At 37.0% G+C, this 22,879-nt stretch overlaps 1 protein-coding gene across 7 annotated transcripts in view; it reads right to left on the bottom strand.

Annotated features, from left to right (window-relative positions):
- Positions 1-22,879, bottom strand: part of PTPRK (protein tyrosine phosphatase receptor type K) — a 411,664-nt gene that overhangs the window by 19,047 nt on the left and 369,738 nt on the right. The window contains exons 14-23 of one of the 7 annotated variants that reach the window (XM_040597798.1): positions 18,538-18,676; positions 17,355-17,396; positions 15,166-15,195; positions 11,501-11,661; positions 9,336-9,371; positions 6,278-6,289; positions 4,852-5,036; positions 3,004-3,091; positions 2,122-2,198; positions 1,910-1,927 (exon numbers count right to left, since the gene is read on the bottom strand). In XM_040597798.1, the coding sequence (XP_040453732.1) occupies positions 1,910-1,927; positions 2,122-2,198; positions 3,004-3,091; positions 4,852-5,036; positions 6,278-6,289; positions 9,336-9,371; positions 11,501-11,661; positions 15,166-15,195; positions 17,355-17,396; positions 18,538-18,676 (788 nt within the window). The remainder of the gene's footprint in view (positions 1-1,909; positions 1,928-2,121; positions 2,199-3,003; positions 3,092-4,851; positions 5,037-6,277; positions 6,290-9,335; positions 9,372-11,500; positions 11,662-15,165; positions 15,196-17,354; positions 17,397-18,537; positions 18,677-22,879) is intronic. The other 6 variants (XM_040597792.1, XM_040597791.1, XM_040597793.1 and 3 more) reach the window with 6 other exon arrangements.

The raw sequence follows: 22,879 nt of genomic DNA, 5'->3' as shown, positions 1-22,879 counted from the left end.
ACACTGCGGTGTGCGTACAGAATCGAGGTCCTACCGCAGTGGATTCTTCTGAAAATATTTTGCGCTACTGCACAAAGTGCACATCAGTTATACTGGACATGATGCACAGAAGTATATACACATACATATATAGATAGATTACCCTACACAACTAAACCTTTCCAGTTAGTTGGGTCTCTAGTAGTGCTACCGGTACTGTACAGCATTAATCATCTGCATGCAAACTACAAGACACAAAGCTGCTGCCCTTGAGGAAATAATCAGAATATATTTTGACCAGTGCCAGCAACATTAGCTACAAAGAGGAAGGAAACTTGAGTATTGCTGGTGGGAAGACAATACAGAATTCAACAATGTGCAAATAGTAAAGAAATAACTCCAATTATTTTCTAGGTTACAGTTTTATTAGGCCACTTGATTCAAGTATCATATTACAGGGGAGCACAAGTCCTTGGATTCCTGGTATTCACAGGGCGCTATTAAAGTGAAGGATTTCGATGTACCCAAGGAGTTTATATCCTTTTCCACAGCCTGCTTCATTATCCTGTCTAGAGTGAGAGCACCTTCCTCTGGGGCTTATGAAAAAAACTTCTGAGTATCTCACTCTTGGCTTTACAAGAGACCAAAATTGTATCAGATGGCTCAAAAATTTCTCCTGGAGTCCTTAATACCAAGTCCCAGCTTCAAATTATGAAAGTGGAACCTGTGCTACACTGTTTTAAACTCAGTAATGCTTTCCAGAAGAAGGTAAAAGTGTCACTTTAAAATTGCAAAGTGCCAGTTTTAACTTGTAGCTTTCCTGTCTGGTTATAATGAGATTAAATTCACTCCTAAATAAGAGAAACAACATCCTCAAGGAACTGGAATTATTACAAATCTGGGAGAGTTTTCTTTTTTAAGGCCCCAGGCAAAGTATCACAGGCCTAACACTTCACAGAGATGGCCATGTTAAAATATCAAAATAAAAAGACAGCAATATACCTGGAGCTAAATCCTTATATCCTGGAAAGTTGAGAGGGTCTTAAATAATTTAACAACTAACAGTGGACAGGAAAAATTAGTAAGGTGTAATTATAAGGAAAGGTAACCAAAGCCATGTATTTTAGAAATGCTTGTACTGGCTATTCCAGTATCTTTTGAATTACTTTGAATACAACAATTTATTTATTTCTACGGTGTTAATTAGGTTAAAGTTGTATTTTGTTAATCAAAACACCTGGCAGAATTTGTTCAGATTTCCTGTTTATATCAAGTTTTTTTAAGTTTATAATTTAATTTCTATTTTAATCAAAGTCTGGAGTTTCAAACTTTAGAGGCTTTCTGCAGTAATGAGGAAATTTCTACTAAATTAAAATATTTTTATCTATCTATATACGTGTATATACTTTGTAATACCTAAATTAGCACCTGAAGAGAAACGTCAGCTAAATATTGTTTGTCTAAATCATTGTTAAAAGCAAACACCACCCCCCTGGCCAAAGGCCATCATCCTTCCCTTTTTGCCAAACATATATTAAGACTACTTCACAGGTACATTTTCAGACAACTACAGTACAGCACACTATCCAGCTTCTCACATATAAATGAGAAGGGGAAAAGAAAAGCTAGTGGCCAGAATCATCATAAAAAAAAAAGCAAACAGCAAATTCTCTTTAACAGACAGGTTCACCTGAGGTATGTAACAATATCTAATAATATTCAGAGCTATGTTAAAAGGCTAAATTATTTTTTCAAAACAGATACAAAAATATTCACACAAAAGGAAATTTTTAAAGGAACAGATGAGATAAATTAGATGAGGCATGCATAGTTATCAACTGATAAAAATAGAAGAGGAAATTAATTAATTACAATATCTATATTACATATTTACAATAGGATGCTGTTATTCACATATAGTGGTACTTACATCCCTGTACAGCCAAATCTACAGCCCAAACCAAAGTCAGATGTGAAAGAAAGCACAACAATGTCAGTGAGTACTAGGACGTAGAACAAGGAAAGTGTACATTTTGTTCTTAATAAAAGAAAGCTTTCAATAACTTTGTAGGCATAACATGCAATAGTTTCACATAGAGAAGCTGGTAAATTGAGAGGGAGAAAGCTGTGCAATCCACTCACATCTATGTAGTTGGCATTAATGTAATCTGAAGATGGGTCATCTTCAACAGGTTGCAAAATCACCCTGGAGTGGTCATCTGTAAAAACCAAGTGGTTACGGTGCCTTTTTGAAGTGTGATTTTAAGTAAGATTTTACGGTAAGTCATCTAGAAAAGCAAAATCAGCTGGCACAAGCACCTCACCATTTACAACCCTTAAATAGTAAGCGTTTACACAGAATTACAAAGAACCAGTTTGTCTGAGGTCTCCAATTACTTCAAAAACATTCACTAAACTTCATTAAGTTACCTGAAAGGTATCACACTGTTACACATGGTTAAAAAGACACAAAGAAACCAGGTTACTTGCTCAAAGTCCCTTTTAACATCAGCTCCACTGATGGTAATCTAGAAAAACAAAAATCCTGATTACTGTTTCCTTATTTCTGACCCAGCCTGCATAAGTTCATACTGAGACAATAAGAAAACCAAGGAAGTCACAACATAGGGGTTAACAATGCACTTGGGATTTGATGAAGAGGTAACTCTACACGCTCAGGGACTTCTCCGGTAGCTTCATTCCTGCGTGTTCAATTGCATTTGTAAAACAGTAACAAATTGCGAATTACAGAATTAACATCCAAATGAGTGCTAGCTTGTCGCTGTTAACATGCTTACCACAGCTTGCACAACAGAGATGCAAATGTGAAATTCAGTCTGAGTTATAAAAGGAAGAAAGTTGAACTGTGAAGGACAAAAACATGCTGGAAAAGGCACTGTCCTCCTCGTCCGCTTGGGGTATTAAGCAGCTACGCCACTGGAGACTTGTAAAGAAAGAGAGAACACGGCACAAGTAACACATGACTACAGCTATATCGCTCAAACCAAGCACACCGATACTCACATGCTATAATGTTTCCATAGCGGTTCTTTGTTCTGTTTTGATCCTTCTTAGCGACATCCCAAGAAGCTGACTGCCCCTCAAAGAAACTCTATAAATAAAAATGTTCCGAAAGAAAACATTCTGACCATTAATTTATCTCCAAAAATAACAGTTTAAAGAACTGCCCTACCACAAAGTCAGCTCAGCTTTGCTTGTCCACTCTGGTCACCCAGGCGGGACCATGGTGCAGAAACGTATCTAGAGAAGAAGGGAGGCCCTCTCCCTCTGACTGCTACAGGTCAAATGGGCATGTCACTGAGGGACTCCAGAGGGATTTCAAATCCTGGAAACGCTGGAAGGCTAAACTTGCTTAGACATACTTGCTATGGAGGAACAACAGTAAGCTGTGAAAGCACAGGGAGACCGACCACCTTTCTTACAAGGCACCATAATATACAGCCTGCTTACTACAGCATTACATTGCTTTCCTCATATTGCTTAGTAAAATGGCTTTTCTTCCTACAGAACCCTCAGGAAGCCTACTCTGCCAATGTTTATTGTTAATGTTAGTTTTCCTCATATCCCTCCCTCTGGCCACTAGCAAAATTATTCTACATTTTTAAACCCTTCTTAAAAGTTTGAAGTCTCAGAAGTGATAGAAGCAGCTTTTATTCCTCCTCGGCTTTTTCTTCATTGCCCGTAGATATTGTACAGCTGTTGCATGTCTATGCTATTCTTTCCTTCCAGATGCTCTCTTATCCTGATCTGGGTAAGTTACCTCCAGAAAGTACACAGTAGCCATGGAAACAAAACTTTAACGTACATTCAGAAGCCCAAGCCCGGGCAAAGATGTCGTATATGGTAATAGAAGCAGCAGCAAGCAGGAAAGCACCTGATGTGGCACCAGGGACCACCCTCCCCCCAGCACTGGTTGACACTTGGGCTCAGCCCTGAAGTTAGGCAGAGCATAACAAAGCGTATTTAAGTAAAAGAGAGGAAAAGAGAATATTCTTTTAAAAACCACACATTTATTTATTCCAGTGATTATGTTACAGTAGAGACAGCTGCAGAAAGGAGAGAAGGTTGAAAACTGAGTCAGAAGAGATTACTTACTCAGAGAAAACTCATTTTAAACCTAGCTGTATTGCAAGTGACCTTGCCATTACCATTCCCATCTTTACTGTGTGTCCTGCCTGATACTCTAATCCCAAAGAATCACAACATATTCAGAGATCAGAAGCAAAATGAATCTGTACTCATCTTCTACATCCCGTGCAGGGAATTTTTTGCTTCATTTTAACATTAAAGTTGTAAGTAGACATGCTCAGGCAGGTCTAATTAGAACTTCCAAGATGTTACTACCCTCAGCATGTTTTCACTACTTCTTAGCTGGAGTTTAGTCCCAGTATTGTCCTACTGGGATGCTATAATAAATCATGAGAGTGCTTCCAGTCAGTGCTTTGTGCAAAACCAGCCAGGTTAAATCTTTAACCTAAACCAGGATATCTGCACTGAAGGTGGCTCAGAAAGCTCACATAACTAATTACAGCATTTCAACTAAAAAGCAGCAATAAAAGGGTGGTAACTTCTTACAATATGTTGAAAAAATTCAGCAGGGCACATGTTCTTATACCCTTGGGAACATACGTAGTTCTTTCTCCAGGCATTTGTAAAGGCTCAGACCATTAGACTACTTCACTATTTCACTTTTGGGTTACATGCATAGGAATCTTATGCCTGCTTATTTTTCTCTGTTTTTCACTTAAACCCATGACATTTAGTTGCATCCTTTTGCAATGCAATGCAAACAAAAGGATGCCCCTTTCAAAGGGATTTTTCCTAGCAAAAATCCACCACTGAAGATCTCACCTCATACTCCTCTTTAAATCCATAGCTGTCAGAGGTCTTCATTAGGTTAATATGCTGCAGGAGATCAGCCACCCTGATGGCAGGGTGCAGCTGCCCAGTCTGGTATGGGGATTCTGTGCCTTCGCAGAGGTAACGAGGGACATCTAGGAGCCGGCTGGACTCTGCTGTTGCACTGTGGTTTTCATCTGCATTCACAAGAAATCAATGCGTTAGGTACCTGCAGAGCAATAACACCTGCTGCTACACATATCACCATCTATTTTCAATGTCTTCCTTCAAAAACATGTCTAATTTCTGAGAATACAGAGCACTTACTCTCAAGCACATAAATACTGTGAAGTACATAAAGGAATTTAACTGCAAACACATACAAAAGTTTGCAATCCTTCATCCCGCAATAAAGATGTCTGAAGGGCATTTTATTTGAAGCTACAAAACTTTATGACGTTAATGTACATGGGAACTCCAGCCTCTATCACCTAAAGTAACTCTTTTAATAGCTAATATGTATCAACAGCAATACTACACCTTAAACAATAAATTAGAATAACTCTGTAGTGGTATCAGCACATCATTTGTCTGAAGCCAACAAACAGTAAATTGAGATCCCAGTAAAAAAGAGAAGCAATTGTGTTACTGCTTCAGAACACCACCTCCATTTAGGAAGATGAATCAGCACTTCAGAGTGGTCATTTTAACCCAGGTATTTTAGTAGAGAAATGAAAATGTTGAGTGTGCTGATTTCAGCTGCAGTTTTTGCTCTGTATAAACAAAGAAGTATCTACTAATGCCCTATGCTACACCAATCCTGTTATCAAAACCAAATGTCAAAACTGCATGAAGTGATTACATTTTGTCAATCCTTTCTGTGAAACAGTGTTTGTTTGTGTTGGTTTTTTTTTTTTTTTTTTTTTTTTTTTTTTTTTTTTTTTTTTTTTTTTGGTGGGGGTGTTGTTTGTTTGTTTAAATTAGCAATCAGCAGTTCAAATGAATTTAAAGAGATAAAAAAAATTCTAATTGAAGCCTTTTTGGAAAGTACCTACTGAAATTAGAATTGAATAGCTGACCCCTCCTACACTTCTTTGAAATCAGACTACCATCTTCCTTGCAAAGGATTCAGATTAGGAAGTAAAACACTCTAGGAAAAAAATGAACACCTCAAGGGTTGTGTTTTCTACAGTTCGCCAAATGCAAACCCCATTAATGCTTTCTGAAATGAGATCTCCTAGTAAAGACTAGGAGTAAAGACTCTTTAAGCTGTCACACAAGTTGCTAATTTCAGTACATGCATGCCTCACTAAACTGCTTAATAATGTGAGTGGCATGCAGCAGTCACTTTTTATTGTAGTGTAACCCATATTAAAACATACACATTCTAAACTACTTCAGGATTTGCAGTTCTCCCCATTCCTCGCAGAATACTTACCAGTAATAGGCACTTTAACCCATTGAAGCAGCAAAAAACAATGAGTGAACAGAACATAAGAAATTTATTTCAGGACTATATTAGAAAATGACTAAAAGAAAATGTCATTAAAAATTGTTAAAGCTTCACAATAGGTAACAATGAAAGCCATTTTAAAAATATAAGGGCCACATTATTATGCCATCACTGAAATGACAGGGAGTTGAGAAAAACAAAATTGTCATACTAACTTAGTGCTAATGTACACAGAATGGAAAGTAGCATTAATAACCTATACAGGAAGAAAAAGGAACCTGGTACAGCTACAAATAAGAGCTTCATATAAATAACATGTTCTACAATGTAGTGCCCATAAAATTTTGTTCATCTCTAAATAAAACAGAGGAAAACTGTTTGGTGATGCTGGGCCAAGTGAGAGCTATGTGGAGATAGAGTAGGCTGAATGGTCTAGTTCCAATGGAACAAGATTGCAGGTGGGTACCCAACCCCTTCTCTGTGGTGTGTCCAAAAGCTCATCTACTTCTCTCCACTATTTCAGTCCATGCCATGAAAAATATTACTTCTTCCAACTAGCATTGTTTTGCTTATTCCAGGAGACTGTCGTGCCCAAAACACCATTACCAGTAGATGGAAATGCAGACAGGAACTATTAAAATGTTCTTCAATTAATTCCTTGCCCTTGCTGTGCACAGCTGCCTGTATCTGTGTCTGCCACAATATAGTGGCAACACACTGACCTTTGGAATATGCTTATAGCCTGAACGAGCTATTAGGAACAGCTTGACAAGTATCACCAGATAGTATCTCTGTAGCTTGTAAGTGCCTGAAATGAAGCTAAAAGAGACAAGAAGATCTTAGAAGAACTTCAGGAAAAGATCCATTTTTTATAAACCCATTGATTTACTTTCAGTAAGTATTCAGAATTACTGAGTCTAACCCTTTGCTCTTTCAGAGTCATCTATTCCACCACCCCTCATAAACTTCTTAAACCACCTGGTTAGGCTTCCTTGGACCCAAAGTGGAAGGCTCCAGCATCTGACTGCTCTGATGGTTATAAACTTTCTAAGACACTACTGTAGTCAAGAGAATGGCATTTGCAACATTATCAAAAGGAAATGGGCAGAAAATGACTTGATAAATCTCTTACATGCTGAGTATACCCAGCCTGACAAAGACCAAAGACTACTCACAAATAGCAATTTGCTGTCGGTCTCAGAGGACGCTTTACATGAAGATCTGCAAAGACTCCTCCTGGGTATATTTTTATCAATATTTTTACCCACAGCTCGCACAGTGGGATAGAAAATGCCCTGACAGTACAGGCAGAGGGCACTGAGTGGTAAAGCCCCACACGCACTTCACAAGTACAGGATCAGATTTCAAAGTTATCATGATTATTTGGGAGACAATGCAAAACTCAACAAGGTGAATTAAACAGTGAATGCAACATACTGTATGTAGGAAAGGGAAGTCAAATACATAACTACAAAATGGAGTAATGGACTGAGTAATGATAACCGGGATTTTAGCGGGTAACTCAATACAAATCAGCAATATGAGCGCAATAAAAAGGACAAAATACAGTTCAGGTAGCAGGAACGCTACAAGTAGGGCATGGAGGTACCTATTCCATTCATCTCAGCATTGAAACGACTTCTAAGAACTGTATGTGATTTGGGGCACCACTATTTAAAAATTCAACCTATGAGTTGGAAAGTGTTTAGAGGAAAAGAATGATAAGTTTAGAAAATGTCAGCTACAAGACGCGAGTGAAAGAACTCAAACTCAACTAGAAGAGAGACAACTGAGGACACATAAGCCTTTCGATGGTTAAAAGACTGTTTTAAAAGGACAAGAGTGACTCAGTTCTCCATATTTTCTATGAGTGTCTCAAAAGCAAATGTCTCAATCCATAGCAAAGAAGATTTAGTCTAGATTAGTCTAGTTAGGAAAAACTAGGAGTAAGCAGTGCTAATACTCAGTCGTAACACCCACTTAGTAGTAATTAATATTCAGAAAATTGAGCTTTGGGTCCCCATTAACACTAATATGGATCTGAATTTTATTTTTACTTAGGAGAAGTAAAGCACTGGAACATACCACTGCAAGAACAGAATTCTCTTCACTACAAATTTTTAAAACACAATAGACAATCAATTGCCAGAAGAGTCCGCATTATACATATAATGTCTCATCTCAAAAAAAGAGGAGGGATTAAATTGCCTCAGGTCCCTTTAAGCTTTGCTTCTAGGAATCTAATTTTCAGCTTTAGTTTATATTTATGTCCACTTCTTGATACTTGTCTTTTATCCTAAACCAACCTCAGCAACTGACTGAAACTCAGTACTGCACATTGCGTTTCTCAAACCAAGAACTCGGGCACAAATTATACTTTTATCTTTGTATTTATTTTTTTTTTTAAAAAACACCCAATACATGCATTTAGTGTCAGGTGCAACAGAAATAAGCAGCTTGGCCACTCCCAACATCGGTTCTTTTTAAAGTAGGCACAAGCTGAGAAACTTACTAGTTAAGGTCAATTGAAATATGTTATTAATATAGGTATATGGGAATATTTGTACAGAATTTACAAAGTTGTTTCTTCTTGGATATTATGGAATTTTTTCACTTTTCTATTTTTCTTTTAATTCTTGTTACTTCATTAGAAAATTGAGCTTTCTGTGTCAAATAATGCTAATATGGATCTGAATTTTATTTTTACGTATCTCTTAACAGAGGTCTAGTTTCACATGTCAGTTCATTGGAACTCAGTTTGAATGCTCTAGGGAGAAAAGTTTTAGTATTTTCCATTTACCTATTTCCTTATTTACTCTTCAGTTAGCATTGACTAGGAAAAACTTCCTAATGAGAACATAAAATAATTTTTATTCTAAAAGCAGTGTCAGTTTAATTCTGAATTGATAAACTGAGTGTAGAGTTATTTCCTGACAACAGCATAGCTATCTCTTACATAAAAAAAAAAAGCTGTTTCAACGTTCAACCATGCAAGGAGATGAAACTCATGCAGGAATGGATAATGAAGGACTAGGGTCCTCACCTAACACAGCTGTCGGCACAAGTGGATCATTGGGCACTGTAGGAAAACAAAGCTCATGAAGAAATACATTACCCTCAATTTGTGTACTTTTATGAATAAAACCAATATACTTCACAGTATAACCAAATGATAACTAAAACCCATTAATTTTGTTACAACAGAAAACAGAATGAATACACAGTTCCAGAAAGCATCCTGAATAAAAGAGGAATGAAAGGCAATGAATTTGGACTTCAGAAATGTAATGATAAAGGCAAAGAGATTCTTACTGAAATGAAATAAAGAAGCCATTACATGCAATTTAGTTTATGAAAGGGCTCCTCTTTCACTATAGTTCGGTTGCTTCACAGTAAAGATTCACTTTCATAGAACCAACTCTTTATTTTTAAACCCATTCTCTCATGTACTTGAATAGCTCATCTCAAAAGAGAATGGTATTTCTTTAAAGTCTTCAGGTAATTAAAAAAATATACATATTTACAGTTAATAGCTTTTTTTATGTGCAGTGCCAAAGATATTACTCTTAATGAGTAGAGCAAAATTACAGATATACAGATGTGGATGTTCAAATGAAATTAATAGAATTTTATAATTCATTATCACTAGAACTGTGCAGAGACAAATGTAGTTTTGGGCAGGAAATGGCAGAATCCAAAATTTGTTTTTGTTCCAACCTGGAACATAAATTTAAAATATCAACAGCTCTGTGAAAAAACTGAGCTCCCGTTCTCAAGCAATCTGTCTAGAAGTTTGTTGCATAGCAGGAAACTCCGTAAGCTTGGAAGGTTCTTTGCTTCAGCACAGATGATGGTCAGGACTGAATCCTCCAACACCCAAAAAATCAGATACTGGAAAACAGTGATGCCATACTTCTTTGCCAACCAACTAGGACAGCTGTGGTGGCTGGGGCTCATGGGCTCTTGCCATCATGTCAGGCTACTTGGAAAACTGTCCAAGTGCCTGGCAGCCAGGGCTCACTAATAGCCCTGTAGGTTCCTGATGGGTACTTTCCCTGGGATTCACCATAACTTAGTCCAAAACAAGCTGTCTTTGCAAACCTGCCTCCACAAATTTCAACACCAATAAGACATCAAACTTCGGAGAACTTTCAAATGACTCCAGCCAAAACTGCGGAGAAAAACTCACCGGCTGATATTAAACTCCTATTTATAATTGGTTACAAGACACTTAAAATGTTAGCACACCACAGTCTGGTAAGCTTCAATAAACTGAGCAATAAATCCTCCTCCAAAATCCATTTCCCTTGTAACAATCAGGAAAGAACTTAAGAGCCTTAAGGGGTTTATTTTGCTCAAGCATGGTAAGCAGTATTGGGAGGCAAGAGAAGGGAGATGGAGTGCCATTCCCAAAAGATGGCAATTCAGAAGCGGCTCAAGCTGCCCAGATCTGTTCGAAGCCAAGCCACAAGGCCATGTGGCTCTGAGAAGGTCAGGTTCCCGCCAGCTCCATGGCAGAACTGTGTCCCTTTGTTAAATCAAAACACACTAGTTTGAGATATTTAGAGTCTGCCAGTGGAGTATCTTGTCTTTGTGCAAGGCACAGTGCAGATGCTAGCAGGCAAGCATACTGGACAGTGCTAGTTATAATTCAGACACTTAACAGTCAGCAATCCAAACTGCCAAACTTTGTAAAAACCAGACAGTTGGAAAATCTACAAAAAAGGGATACAAATATAGAGCAAATTTGCAGATACATTAACAAGCTTGTTCCTAAACTTCACAAACAGCAATGAAAATTGTCAATGTTTCCTTCTGTTATAACATTCTTACTGCCAAAAGAAAGAAATTAATTTGGGCTTCATATTATTATTCATTGCAGACATGGTGTTATGTTGTAATATTTCACATGTTGGTATTAAAAATCCTCATGATGGAAAACTCAATTTCAGATTTTAATTGAGATACTCTAGAGGTGTAATATTTTCCCTAGAACATGTATCAATGCATATTGAAGTACATGTAAACATTTAAATAATTGGCCACATACCAATAAGGATAACATAAGAACATCTCTACTCAACCTGTGGGTTTACCGGTGTTTCTAGAAAACCTGGAGCTTACAATGATTTTCCTTAAAGAGTATAATTGTTTTCCATGTTTCCAAATTCACCTACACTCCAGAAAATCTGCCACTGTCATACTTACATCTGGGGCTGAAGTTATGAGAGTCCATAAATGTGATTGAAAGGGGATCCTCTGCATGCAGGGTGCTCTGGTCAGCGTAACTCCGATCCATTGCATTCACCATGTGTGTCATCTCCTGGCGGGTGGTCCCCATGGCATCCTTGCGCTTCTTTGCAAGTTTGCTGCCCAGCCAAAAAAAACCAAACACCCAAACCACCTTAATATTTGATGAACATTGATGTCTACATAAATCATTATCTACAATCCTGAGTGACTGAAAAATTTGGCTGATTTTCCTGTGTACAACTTTTCCAGAGTGATATTGATAAAACTCCGCACCCTGCTATGAAAAAGTCACAATTGTGTGTTTTCTGTACACACACAAATGCTGTAATAGAAGTGCTAGCTTCTGTACCCTGGTGATATTTTTTTTCCTGCAGTGTAATTACACTAATATAAACAAATTACAGAATATAATTACATTTTAACTGAAATGATAAATAACAAGCATCTGCGCATGCAGTTTTATCAACCATCTCCATTTAAATCGTGTTTTGATTTCATAAATGGATAATTCATTCCCCTTGCTTGCCTTGTTAGGAAGAAATTATTTAACCTTCTGAATTACTTTGTTAGGCAAAACCTCTATGAAATAACAAAAGAAACATAATTATTTAATATGGATTCATATTACCTTTTATGTTAAAAGTTGTTCTTCCCATTCAGTACACAAGATACAACATGATACCATACTTTGTTCCTGACACTAAACTTTGGTTCTTTAAAAAATGAACACACACCTCCTCACTACTCCATCCTTGCATGCAGTTGGGAACATCTTAAATTTTGACATTAACAGTCTTACACTCTGAATGTATCACAGTTAAACAGCAACCTAATCTGTATGACTAAATCCCCCAAATTAACAGCCAATGCCCTTAAAGTGCACGCTTCAGAAATATATCTTTATGCTTTCCTTTTGACAAAGAACTTGAAGTGATTTTCACTGTCTCCAAAAGTCAGACGGAAGCAGATAATATATTTTAATTATCAGTTAAAGTCTACTCCTCTTAAAGCATATCTCTCAAGTAATAAGAAGTATGCAGAGCAGCATGAAGTGCACCTTGGTTCTGCAGGAACCTCTGACATATATTAGACTGTTCTGAAATCTCCTTGTTTTCATCTGAAGTTGTGACTGCAATATAGTAGGTAGCCAACCTGCTTTTTTGGATAAATCTGACACCAAGTGGGAGAGGCACAATCATCACTGAAAATACTGGGTTCTTGAAAATGTATGTTTAAACCATAGCTTAGCTTGACAAGCTTTTTTCTGCATAAAATATCATCAAATGCCCTGTTAACTCTTTAGACAGTTTTTATCTTACATTTTTCTGACTAAACAGACTGCTTGTTCTTCCTCTGTTCTCCGATAACTTTTGATATTCTGTACTGCATTCTAATAGTAGATAAGAGGAATATTAGTGTAAATTACCCATCCATTTACTTGTTAAGTCTTGGGAACATCTACCAGAAAAGACCTACACCACTCAGTAGGGCAGGAACACTTCATGTTTTTTCATATTTAAGAAAATGTTAGAGGACTGTTTCTTAAGTTAATAGTCTTGGCTCACAGTAAGGGACCACAAAGTTGGATATAGAGGGACAAAGCACTTTTGAAAATAACAAAGATTCTTTCACCAGACTCATCTCCTTATGTTGTTGTCCTGTCTACTGTCCACTCCACCCCCCACTTCCCCCCCCTCCCCATTTACAAATTGATTAGTTGGAAAATTACTACTCAATAACGCCCTCACTACAAAAATCCCAAAGGTGGTCTCTATAACTATCATTTTTTTTTTATCAAACCCTTGTGGTATGCATGAGGGTTCTGTGTGTATCAGCTGTTCAGTAAGAACTGAAAAAAAACCAACAGTGACAGTGGGATGCCCTCACTAAAATGCTTTATTTTATAAACTTACTCCAAAGATTACTTAAGAAAAGCTGGTTTAAACGATACTCTGGTCAAACAAATGAAGACTATCAGAACTTCCAGAAGTGAAACTGCTTGAGCTTTATAACTCGTTCCCAATACTATCAAAGCTTTCACAAAACCGGCATTGCTAGTTCAAACTGGTTTTTTAAGTTTCAAAGCCTTTCAGTCACTATATTTCAAAGTATTTCAGTCTCTATACACTAAAGATCACCTTTTTCTAGCCACCTCAGAAATGGAACAAAAGACTTACATCTCATCTCTTGACTATATTAAGCCTTACTTTGAAGCATCAATTTGTAATCGAACTTGCTAGCTATGCTAAATAGATCAACAGCTATTAAGACTTTCAAGTGATTAGCTTATTACAGTAGCTAGTTTCTTATGCTCTGCTTCAACTCCTAAAAGGGCCCATTGTGCTGTAGCACCGCAACCCAAAGCTGCTGCGAAATGGGAGGACAGCTTTATTGTTCAACAGCGCCAGGCTCCCTCGGGGTTTGACTTCTTTTTCCTTTCCTCACTCAGGCAAAGGCACATACAATCTATGCTTCATGATAGTTAAGCAAATGGTTAGGTTAAAGTACTCGAGGCTGACAGAAAGCTTAAATGATTCTCATTATCTGCTAAAGGATCCAGTTGGGTGAACCTGTGCAGGTGGGTGTTTCAGTGGGAGCTGGAGGGGAAAAGTGCTCCATCATAGGATGAAACCGTGCGGTTAATTATCTTGAGCTGAAGCAACTGTTATTTAACAAGGAAATTATAATTTATCACAATAAGCTGGAGAATGGCAGATAGCTAAGCCAGCTTAGCTTTTTTAAAAAATATTTTATTTTAAGTTTGTTTAAAGAAGTCAACTAATCTGCTTAAAAATGTGGAAAAGCATCATCAGACACCACCAGTTCATCAAGGCACTTGAGTACACTCTTAGATCCCCTCTGAAGTCAAGGGCTTTATGCATTTATTTAAAATTAAGAACGTGTGTAACTCCTTTGCTCAAGCACAGCCAAAACTGCTGCAGATCTCACAAAAACTCACTTGGTCAAGATGTATAAAAAAAAGTCAGTTTTGCTGGTGCAAACCAATGTCATAAAGTAAGATCCACACTTTAAAATGTATATGCAAAGCACCTCACAAACAACAAATGCAGACCACTTCACAAAAAATATTTCTCTGAATAAAAAAAAAAGGTTGGTAGTGCAGAGGCAGATGGGTTGCTCTGTCACTTGTAGGGCACAGACCTATTTTTTAAAGGTTTGGCATCTGTCTACAATCCGCGTAGGAGAAGTAGTGCATAGGATCACTCCTGAGCTGATATGTTAGGAAAGAACAATTTGTGATTTACGAGCACAGTTCCCTAGCCAGGAAATGGGAAAAGAGTTTTTTTCTGTAGTGTGATGTGTCACTGTGAACCATAACGCAAATAAATTATGATTACAATAAAGTAAAATGATAGTTATGGGAAGAACTGTAGCAAAAAGCAAAAGTCTCAATATACAGTTAGAAATACAATATCCCTTTAAAAAAAAACAGGGTAAGAATAACATGAACAATGATACAAGCAATTTTTCAAGCCTGAGGATAAAGAAAAGTATCAATAAAAGTTCAGGAAAATTATAGAGACTGTTTTTTCTTTTTTAAAAAGGGATACTGCATCTTTAAAACATGTAAAATAGTAAGTCACCCATATTCTACTTACAGATAGTAGGAGTAAGAATAGTAGCTCCTCCTGGCAAGCAAATCACAGACAGTGGAAAAAGAGAAGCAATGGTGAATGAAAAGCGTGACTCTGTCACATTCAATAAAGCAGAGAAATGTGCATTTAAAAAAAAAAAATTGAAAAAATTATGTTTCTTTGGTTAGCATTTCAACTTGCTCATGCACAAACTAGCCTTACTTTGCCATGCAATTAAAAAAAAAATACACTAGCATATAAAAATGATTTGTTTTTTAGAAAGATCACTTGAGAAAATTACATGCTGAGATTTCATTTATTGCAAAAAATTTTGAAAATTAAATGGATTGTGTATTTTCAACATGCACTTCAGCATAATATAGTGATTACCACCTAGATGTCATGACAAATGAACAGCTGTGTACAAATCTTGTGCAGTAAATAGGCTTTTTACTTTTCAGTTACAAAAACTAAAGATTCCATTAATAAATACGTTTAATCAGGAAACAAATTTTAGGTCATTCATTTTAACATCTTTATCGGTACACAGGTGTATACATATATGTTTGTATGTGTACTATGTGTAGCTATATGAGTACACACATTTTAAAGAATGCACATTTACAACAGATATGTGTGTACTGACATATATACCACACATTTCCTGAATGCAAACATATGCTTTCTATTTTAAAATCTTACAATTGGAAATGCTGATGTAGTCATGCTAAGCATTAAAAACATGGAACGTAAACAAATGGAAGGAAATGAAGGACATTTGGCAATAGTCCAACAATGACTTTGAAAATAAAAATGGCATTGCTTGTTAAAGATGCAGTATCCCTTTTCTTAGCTGGTTTGATTACTCCAGTAAAACTCTGTAAGAGCTGTTAAGAGCTTCATTTGGGAAAACTTCAAACCAATTTGTACAAAATGATCAGGCAAAGCCTAAAACATCTCAAGCTCATGAACAAAACTGCTTAGCACTCTATTTTTCAATAAAATCTAATGTTGCATTTAATCAGTTTGAGATAGTGATGGCTGTGCATACGTTTTAATAAACCAATGAAAATGCGGAAACCACTGTTTTATCGACTTTTCCATGTAATAAGCTGTGGTCAATTCAGATACCAAAAGGGATACTACATAATGGATCACTAAATATGTACACTACAGAAGATGATTCAAACGGATCGGTTTTCAGTCCCACCACAACTAAGTGAAGTGTGCTTATGTATGTGCGAATGTGTCAGGGTTTTTACAGCTGTTCCTGGCTTTGTGACATGAATTGCCCTGATTCACTAGATGGACTGAATTAACTCGGGTATACAAAGGTTTTCTACGCTTTTTGTAAGAGACCTTGACTAAACCTGATATTAAAAAAACCAAACCTGCCCACTTCCCCTAAGTGGGGGGAGGTGAGGAAGGGAGAATGGCACACCTATAACATACGCAATAGACAACCAATTAAACTATCATGATGAAAAATTGCCAAACATTAAAGATTCATTAAACAGGTTAATTTCTGACCTATTTTGAATAAAAAATAGTACAGGAGTTTAGAAATGTTATCTGCTTTAGAATGGTGATCAAGTATCATTCCTAAGAGGGTACTGCCTTCACAGGTTCAGGAGGGAAGGGGGAAAAAGGGGAAATTTCAAAATATCATTTCATGGACGTCATTAACTTACTTACATCAAACAATTCAATAGTGAAAGTATGAGTCTAAAAGGACTCTGAATGCAAGAGGTAAAAAGGATAGGAAAAATGAACACATTGAATTTAAAGCTTTTTTTGTTGTTGTTGCCTGCAAAACTAGTCAATCCCATCTGGAAGTGACCGACATTATGTAGTGGTAGACAGTCTCTCTCTCACACACACATACGTGCACACACACAGAGTCTTCTATTAAAAATAAGGGGACCACTGCAACACGCACTGAGAAGATGGTACTTCCCAGCACATATCTTGCAATAAAGCTATAAAATAGAGATTTCTTCCTAAAAGCTGAAAACCAATTTTTTTGTTGTTTTTTCAAAAATTGTGTAAATAAAGAAAATTGTCTGACTGTATGTCTTTTTTGCATATGATGAGTTGGACCTTTTGCATATATGTTAATTCTCAATCACAGAGGTAAACAACAGAGAAAAGTAAAAGCACTTTTGGGAAAAATCACATATGTAGCTAACTAACACAGAACACTATAAGCATACCTAATGTTTCTAATGCAGACGTTTCTCCTCCAAGTTATATATCTCCAGGAATAATTGTAAAGAGGCAATAAATTAAAAAAATCTAATGCAAACCAGTAATTATAACATATAGAATGATCTTAGGCACAATTCTATTTTTTTTTTTTTTTAATCTTTAAAAATACTAGCGAGCTGCGTTTCAGAGGAACATTTGCAACATTTACAAATACACTTTTCATTAAGACTTCTGCAAAAGGCAAGGGAACGCAATGCACACACCACTGGAAGACAAAGATCTCATTCTACCCAAGAGAAAGCAGCTTGTGCTCTGTGAAGGGGACCCGTCAGGGAGGGGAGGGCACAGAAAGAGAGGAATTGGTTTCAGTGCTATAACTACGGATTTATGGAGCCATATGATGAACTTTCATGCCAGGTTAAAAGAGTTGCAATCACTGAGAAGTCGAGACTTAAAAACTGAGCAATAGGGTAGCACAATTTACTATAGGTAGGAGCATTGGCATGCGGAGTTAGCATTGTACAACGCCAGAAGATGGCGATATTGCTTACTGTCTAAGAAAGCACTGAAAAAATTAAAATTCATTCAAATTAATACACTTCCAAACAATTTCATGCACTAAGGACTCGCTAGATAATTTTACAGTGATGTGGTATGACTTTTAAGGAAAAACTCCAGGTTTACAAGAGCATAAATAGAGGTATAAAATTACATTATTTTGCAAGTTGGATAACATACAGATACAAATGACTTATTAGAGCTGCATATAGAAAATCAAATTCATTAAATTGATTACAACATGAAAAGTGCCATAAGTTATTATTTCTTGCTTTGCTTTAAAAAAAAAAAACAACAACAAAAAAACAACTCCATGAATTTCAACTCCACCCACTTTAATATTCTGTATATTCTTCCAACTACAACTTAAAACTACTTGGAAATAAGTCAGTATGAGAAAATGTATAGCTACTGGAGCCCAAACACAAAGAAATCCTCTCTTTAAATCCATCATAAGAATCACAGCAAAACCAACATGAAACACAAAGAACTCATACAAAAACTGATGTAAGCTACCGGATCTGAAACTTTTATTTTTAAAGACCTGTAAAAAATACCCATTTAGTTATTGTTTGATATGGAGGGAAAAAAAAAAAAAAAAAGAGGGATCAGCACAGATCATTTTCTTACCTTTTTTTGACGATCAATACAACAACAAGGAGAAGTAGGATGAATACCAGAATTCCAGCACTTATTCCTGCTATTTTCACCACTCGATCCGTTTGTTTAGCTGGATCTGGAATCACCTCAGGTTCTTCTGTTGCTGCTGCTAAATGAATCAAAAAAGAAACTGCTTAAATGTGTAAGCACTAGAGACAAGAATATCATAATTGGTGATAATTTCCAGATAATTTCCAAACACATGGGTGTTTTAATACAGTAGCCAGGATACAGATACATATATCATGTGTTTATACATGTACACATATGTATATAGACACACTATAAATTTCAATCTGTGCCATACATTTTCAACACCAAGTATATGACTACATATGTGTGTATACAGGTGCATATACATATATATGAAACTTCATGAACGCAGGTGTATATGCACCTGCATTTCCAAACAAGTTACTGTATTACAAAGCAGAAGACAAAGCAGATACTATCAACTAAATCACCATTACTTCCTTTAATGTTATTTTTTCACATACTAAATACCGAGTATTTAACACTGACTAGTGAAATTAACTCACAAACAGTAAATTAAACTCTCTTTTCCAAGCCACAGCCGGCACTCTAAACTTTAGTTCTTCTCTCCTTCACTCAGTTTCAGTCCACCCTTGTATATTAATTCACCTCACAGCATCTGGCCTGAGATTTGCATTCTACTGGGAATTTTGATTCTCCAAATAAGGTTATCCACAACGCCAAGCCTAAAGTCAGCAGTAGTTTTATTTCTGTTTATAGGCCCTGAAAAAAAAAAATAATTAAAAATTGCTGTTCTACACAGAGATGGAACCACTCCGCAACACAGCTGAGTGGGCTGAGGCCACAGGTTACAGCAGAGAGGAAAACAGAATATTTATGGAATATTTATGGAAAAGCACAGCCGTTCAGTCTGCACCTCTCTGCATCACACCCTGGTGTACAAAGGATCAGGAACATGGGGGTTTCCAGGCCTGGCAAAAACATCAGAAAATATAAATAGGTTTCAGCCGGGGGTAAAATCACATGAGTTGTTTACTTGTAAGACAGGAAACGGCTCTTCAGTTCTCTAGTTCTTACTTTCTAAGGCTGTGGCTTAGCATTTTGCCTTTCCCCTGCTCACAAGCATGGATGGGTACATGTGCTTGCTTTCCCTCTGACCCTTCTCCCCTCACTTTCCACCAGCATGCAGCACATGCCACTTAACCTCTCCCCCCTCACAGCGGCTGCATGTGGAGTAGCTACAAGATGTTGGTATCATCCTGCCTATGTCGTTACACAGAAAATGTCCTTTACTCCGAAACTAGGATGCTTCTGAACAGACCACCAAAAAAATGCAGAACAAAAACTGAGGTGAAGCCACACCATAGAAACACACTACTGATCCCCTGAAAACCTGTTCCATAGGCCTTTCAGAAAGCCAGTGTAGTCAGTACCAGCGGTAACTGGTATCTAATACATTCTGGTTTTAACTGTGTTACTCAGACTGTGTCTATTCAGGTTCCATGTGCAGGAATCCATATCATCTTTTGAGGAAAGGATCATGCTACTGTTTAAAAATCACTCTTTATTACTTGTTTCTGTATCTCCCATCTCAGCGGTGTCTGAACCACTTACTAACAATTTACCCACAGAACAACCTTCTGAGTCAGGAACGTGCTCTCTTCCAGACACCCATGCAAGAGCTAGGCAGACAGTGAGAGATCTGGCAGTGCTTTAATCATAAAACTTAATCATCATCATAAGACTTCATCATCATAATCATCCCTATCCACTAAGGCTTGAACTATCTGCTGAGAAATAGTAAATGCTTCCTCCTTTGTGTAAATATGTGCCTGCACACACACTTGCATACATAACATGCATGGATTCAATACTATATATATTATTATTATTTTTAATTATTATTATGTGTGTTGCTAAAGTGTCTAGGGGTAAGCGTCAGGATCAGGTAAGTGGTGTGTGCATGTGTAGTTGCATACACACCATTCACACATAAGCCACAATTAATGTAAAGATACACATATGACACTAACAAAGGAAACGAGGGGGATGACTTTTGAGATGGAACTGGAAGAAGGTGGTGTTTGAGATTCTCAATGCTTAAAAAATGAATCAACTCCCAGTCTACTATTAGCTGGGCTGGATGTGACAAATACGAATGAACATTTGATGAGCAGTAAAGCCAAAAGGCCAATCAGTCAAGCCAAAAGACCAGTCGAAGCTAAAATATAAATGGCTTTATATGCCAATGGGAAAAAAACCTCACGTTTGCTACATGGGGTACTGAGAAACAGCAAGGACAAGGAAGGGTGGAGAGGGGAACATGCAGGAGTGGGATAGTCACTGTGTGGAATCACCATGAGTACAATGTGAGCACAGTTGGGTAGCTCTGACCTAGCAAAGGTAAGAACTGCTCAAGCTGCAAAATAACTAAGGCTCAAGCAAGAGATTTAGTTGAGTGGATGGAGATTTAAGGCCAGGTCTTTGAGAGACTTCAAAATACAAATCACAAGGATTGGATGTGACCTGAAGATGCGCTTCAAAAGTTGAAAACTCAAAAATACATCCAAAAGTACAGCCTTTGAGCCTTGATCAGGATGGTGGTATTTTCACAGGAGCATTAGTGAGAGATGGGAGCAGAAAGGAAAGAATGAGAGACCTGTCTCTCACTTCCCGGGAGAAAAATAGGACCCTACTACTTGATAGAGCAAGCTGCAATACAAGTGCTTCTCAGAGTGTTTAAAATTATTGCTTGGCTACTCACAATCTTATTTCATTCAGAAAAGTTACTTTAGAGAAACAACTATACACTTCTCAGAAAATCCGAAGGAAAGGTTACTGAGGGAGTTATTCACCTAACTTAGGCACTGGTGCTTTATTATGTATTCTGTGAGAAATTACTGAGTTTGCATTACCAGTAACTGTTCCAAATGCAGCGCTCTGACCAAGTTTTTAGAACAACAGTGAAAAGACAGGAGGATATAACCTGCTTGTCCATTTTTGCTCAGTTCCTTACAAGAGACAGTAACTCATTCTATGAACTTTAATGTTGCTTATGAGATAAAGCTGGTGCCCACTAGAAACATACCATAGAGTCCTAAAATAGTGAAGAAAAATTATATTGAGTAATCATAGACTAAGCAAGTGTATAACCAGTAGTTGAGCCTCCTATATCTGAAATGCTAAACTCTATGGGCAAAACACTACCACTCTCCCTACTAGCAACAGAAAAATTGTTGTTGACTTAAATGAAGCCAGGATTATTGTATGTATGTTTCCAGCAACCGATAATATATGCATTCTCTAGACTAAATGTTACATATGGGGACTATACAACAGCAATTACAGGTATAAATCACACTGTAATCTATTATTTATGTATATGTGCACTGTATGCAATAAAGTATATTATCTTGAGGAAGCCATTGAACGTAGCACAGAACCATTTAACAAAACTTATGAATTTGAAAGTATCTGATATTACTTGTGTTTTAATTTTGATTCAAAGTGTATTGTAGTATGCAGGTGTGAGCTTACACATACACGATGAAAGAACAAAAACACAGAAACCTTGAACCTATGGGTTAAACTTATGTGCGTAAACCAGTGTCTCCTGGTTGCTGATTGCACAAGGACTGCAATAGCAAGCAAAATTCTGCTTACTCTGAGAATATGCTTTTTCTGTCCTCTAGACTACAAGATTGTCAGGATATTTCTTTCTCTGAATTGGTTCTTCTATAGGCTGAACTGCTGGTTTTGCCAAAGCAAGCAACTCAACTAACCAAGGCTTCAGCAATGGCAAACCTTTCCGAACCAGCCTAGTGGCCTTCTATGATGGAGTGACTACATCAGTGGACAAAGGAAGAGCTTCTGATGTAATCTGCCTTGACTCCTCTAAGTCTTTGACATGGTCCCCCTCAAGATCCTTTTCTCTAAATTGGAGAGCTACAGTAATTAAAAAAGTAAAAGGTAATTTACTGATTTGAAGAACCACCTTGTGTGGTAACAGAATGATGATCATATGAAAATGGACTCTGTTGGCTGTTCATTCCTCTGGCCAGTTCTTACTCTAATAGATGTTCAATTAAGTGTTAATTTTTACAATATCCGTGCATATTACTATGTTTTTCACAATTTGTTCCTGTAGTCTAAGAGATAATTCTACAGTTTTCAACCAGTGCAAACCAATTTTGCATAAGATTTGCAAGAAGAGTTTCTCATCTGAAACTGAGAGTTAACTACATTTTTTACCCCCATAAAAATAGCTGCATACACAGAAGATTTATGAGCTAGATTTGTAGGAGAACACTGGATTTAG

The sequence above is a fragment of the Falco naumanni genome, chromosome 6 (assembly GCF_017639655.2).
Source record: "Falco naumanni isolate bFalNau1 chromosome 6, bFalNau1.pat, whole genome shotgun sequence".
In the NCBI taxonomy this organism is placed as follows: Eukaryota; Metazoa; Chordata; class Aves; order Falconiformes; family Falconidae; genus Falco; species Falco naumanni.
The sequence above is the reverse complement of the archived record's forward strand: the minus strand, read 5'-3'. Positions and strand labels throughout refer to the sequence as shown.